At 27.5% G+C, this 2,582-nt stretch overlaps 1 protein-coding gene across 1 annotated transcript in view; it reads left to right on the top strand.

The window, feature by feature from the left end:
• The window catches only part of LOC103307730, a 2,247-nt gene extending 79 nt beyond the window's left edge, over positions 1-2,168 (top strand). The window contains exons 2-3 of the mRNA XM_029492530.1: positions 24-1,838; positions 1,901-2,168. Coding sequence (XP_029348390.1) covers positions 24-1,044 — 1,021 coding nt within the window. The 3' untranslated portion in view covers positions 1,045-1,838; positions 1,901-2,168. The remainder of the gene's footprint in view (positions 1-23; positions 1,839-1,900) is intronic.
• The last annotated feature ends 414 nt before the right edge of the window (positions 2,169-2,582 follow it).

The raw sequence follows: 2,582 nt of genomic DNA, 5'->3' as shown, positions 1-2,582 counted from the left end.
TTCAGAATGGGATGATGGTAAAGCATATGCCCTGGTGACCCAGGGAATATCTTTGTTGAAGAACAATGGCAAAAACGATCAAAAATAGTTCAAAGTCATTTAAGTCATACTAATATTCAACGGTTGAGTTATGATTGGCAGTATAAAAGTACTGAAAAAGTTGTTCAATATGATAATGATCAAAATGGACAGGATAAAATATTAAACTTACCTCGATATTCCAACCATTTGTTCACTGATATTAAATATTATTCTCCATGTTTAAGAGAACAGTATGTAGTTGGTGTGTATTCGGGTGAAGGCTATAAGTGTGTGACTCTGTATGGTGAAGATTTTCGTAAATTGAAAAACAACTCCTGGTTAAATGGAACTGTGATTGACGCACTGCTATTGACTTATGTGAATAATGAAATTGGTTATATTCCTGTGGAGATAAGCAATACAATTTGGTCAAGTACCACAGTTAAAATAGCCAAATTCGATTGGACTAAATACAGTGTGTTATTTCTGCCAATTAATCCTGAAGGTAATCATTGGACTTTATTTATTATGGACTTCATTTTGGGTTGTGTATTTTACTTGGATCCTCTGCGTCCAGAATCAGGTGACTTGTACTTACCTCGATTAAAAAAAATGTTGTTTTCAATGTGTGGTAATGAGAAAGCAAAATATTTGCTGCATAAAATGGTTCATAAAAATATTGAGTATCCTTTACAGAATGATAGTAACAGTTGTGGAGTGTTTGTGTTGTATTATTGTAGTACATACAATCCAATGTTTACTCAGAGCTTTTCAAAAGAAGTTAATGTGAGTGATTTAAGAAATACATTGCAGCATCGATGTTTAATGTACTCTGATAATATCAGTGAAAGATGTCTTATGTGTGCACAAAATATAAAAGTAAGTTTTACTTGGATTAAATGTAATAAATGTGAGCGAAGAGTTCATAGTGTGTGTCTAGGTGGTGTATGCTACAAATTAATGACTAAATTTTTAAAAAATGAAAACTTCACTTGTATCTTATGCGATAAGTATATCAATTAGGCACCTGTTTTATAATTACAAAATAATAAAATACAAAATAAAACATAATATTCAATAAAAATAAACAAACTAATACAATACCTATTGTAAGTAATGAATAGTTGATTATATAAGTTGGGTGTAATTTATAAATTACATATACAGTAAAATGGAATCTATTGCCCAACATAAAATTAGGTACCTATGTAACTAAGTCATATATTTAAAAATGGGGATTAACTAAGTAGGTAGTACAAATGTTTAAATTAAAAAAAAAGTTAATTGTTTTAAAATTAACATAAATTCAGAATGTAAACAGTTAAATTTATTATTTATATTAACTACCTATCAACTTTTAACTTAGAACTATCTTGTGTTCACTGAACTTAGCTTAACTTGAGTTAAAAAATGTTAATCTTTTAAAATTGCAAATCTTAGTGTTAACTCCACCATTGACGGTCCTCAGTCCGTATGAAAAAGGAGGAAGGGCGCTTAAGACGTTTTTCTTTTTTAGTTGAAGTATTAAGAATTAATCGTGTTTCTCTTGGTTTTAAAATATTATATTGTTCTTTTAAATTGTTTATAAATCTTAATATTATAATCTACATTGTGTTTTTTTATTTTGTATGATATACCATACTATTGTCCAACTGTGAAGAAGTAGGTAGGTAGCCAATTTTAATAGTGCAGATCTTCGAAGACCAGAATGTGTAGATGTGAATTGGAAAGTGGCAACATATACCTAATTCAGACTTCAGAGATTCAGTTAGACATGATTTATGGAAATTGGATTCATTAATTTTTGGACATTCAAAGTAGGTAACTTTTATGATAAACGTAAGTAAAACCCTAATAAATGTATTTTTTTATTTTGTAGACTATACCATACTACTATAGTACTATTGTCTGATTGTGAAGAAGCAGGTAGTCCATTTTAATAGTGCAGATCTTCGAAGACCAGGATGTGTATATGTGAATTGGAAAGTGGCAACATATACCTAGTTCAGACTTCAGAAATTTAGTTAGACATGAGTTATGGAAATTGGATTCATTAATTTTTGGTCATTCAAAGTAGCTTTAGAAACCCTAATAAATGTATTTTCTATCTAATAATTGTATTAAATATAATTAAATAAGATTTTATATTTAATTTATGATTAATATAGCAAATAACTAAATTACTAATTGGTATAATTTGAATATTCCAATTCAAAATTGTTCAAAGAACTTTGTATGTAAATTTTTCTAAAATAAATAATAATTTAATAATAATAATAATGACACAGTTTAACATTAAAACCATAATATGATCTCAGTGCTGTTCCACAGATTCTGAAATTTTTTAAAATTGTATTCATTACTTTTATAATTTTTAGTGACAAATATGTATGTAAACTGTTTTGTGCTATTTATGCATTGTTTAATATATTATAAAATGTAAAAACTTATATAAATACTGTTTTATATTACAGCTATGTTACACAAAAATTGTATAAAATATTACATGTTCAGACATTCAAAAAAGTTTAAGAACTGGCCTATATTATACATAAAATGTT

Source organism: Acyrthosiphon pisum, unplaced genomic scaffold (assembly GCF_005508785.2).
Source record: "Acyrthosiphon pisum isolate AL4f unplaced genomic scaffold, pea_aphid_22Mar2018_4r6ur Scaffold_21635;HRSCAF=24457, whole genome shotgun sequence".
Taxonomy (NCBI): Eukaryota; Metazoa; Arthropoda; class Insecta; order Hemiptera; family Aphididae; genus Acyrthosiphon; species Acyrthosiphon pisum.
This window is presented reverse-complemented; position numbering and strand designations above follow the sequence as displayed.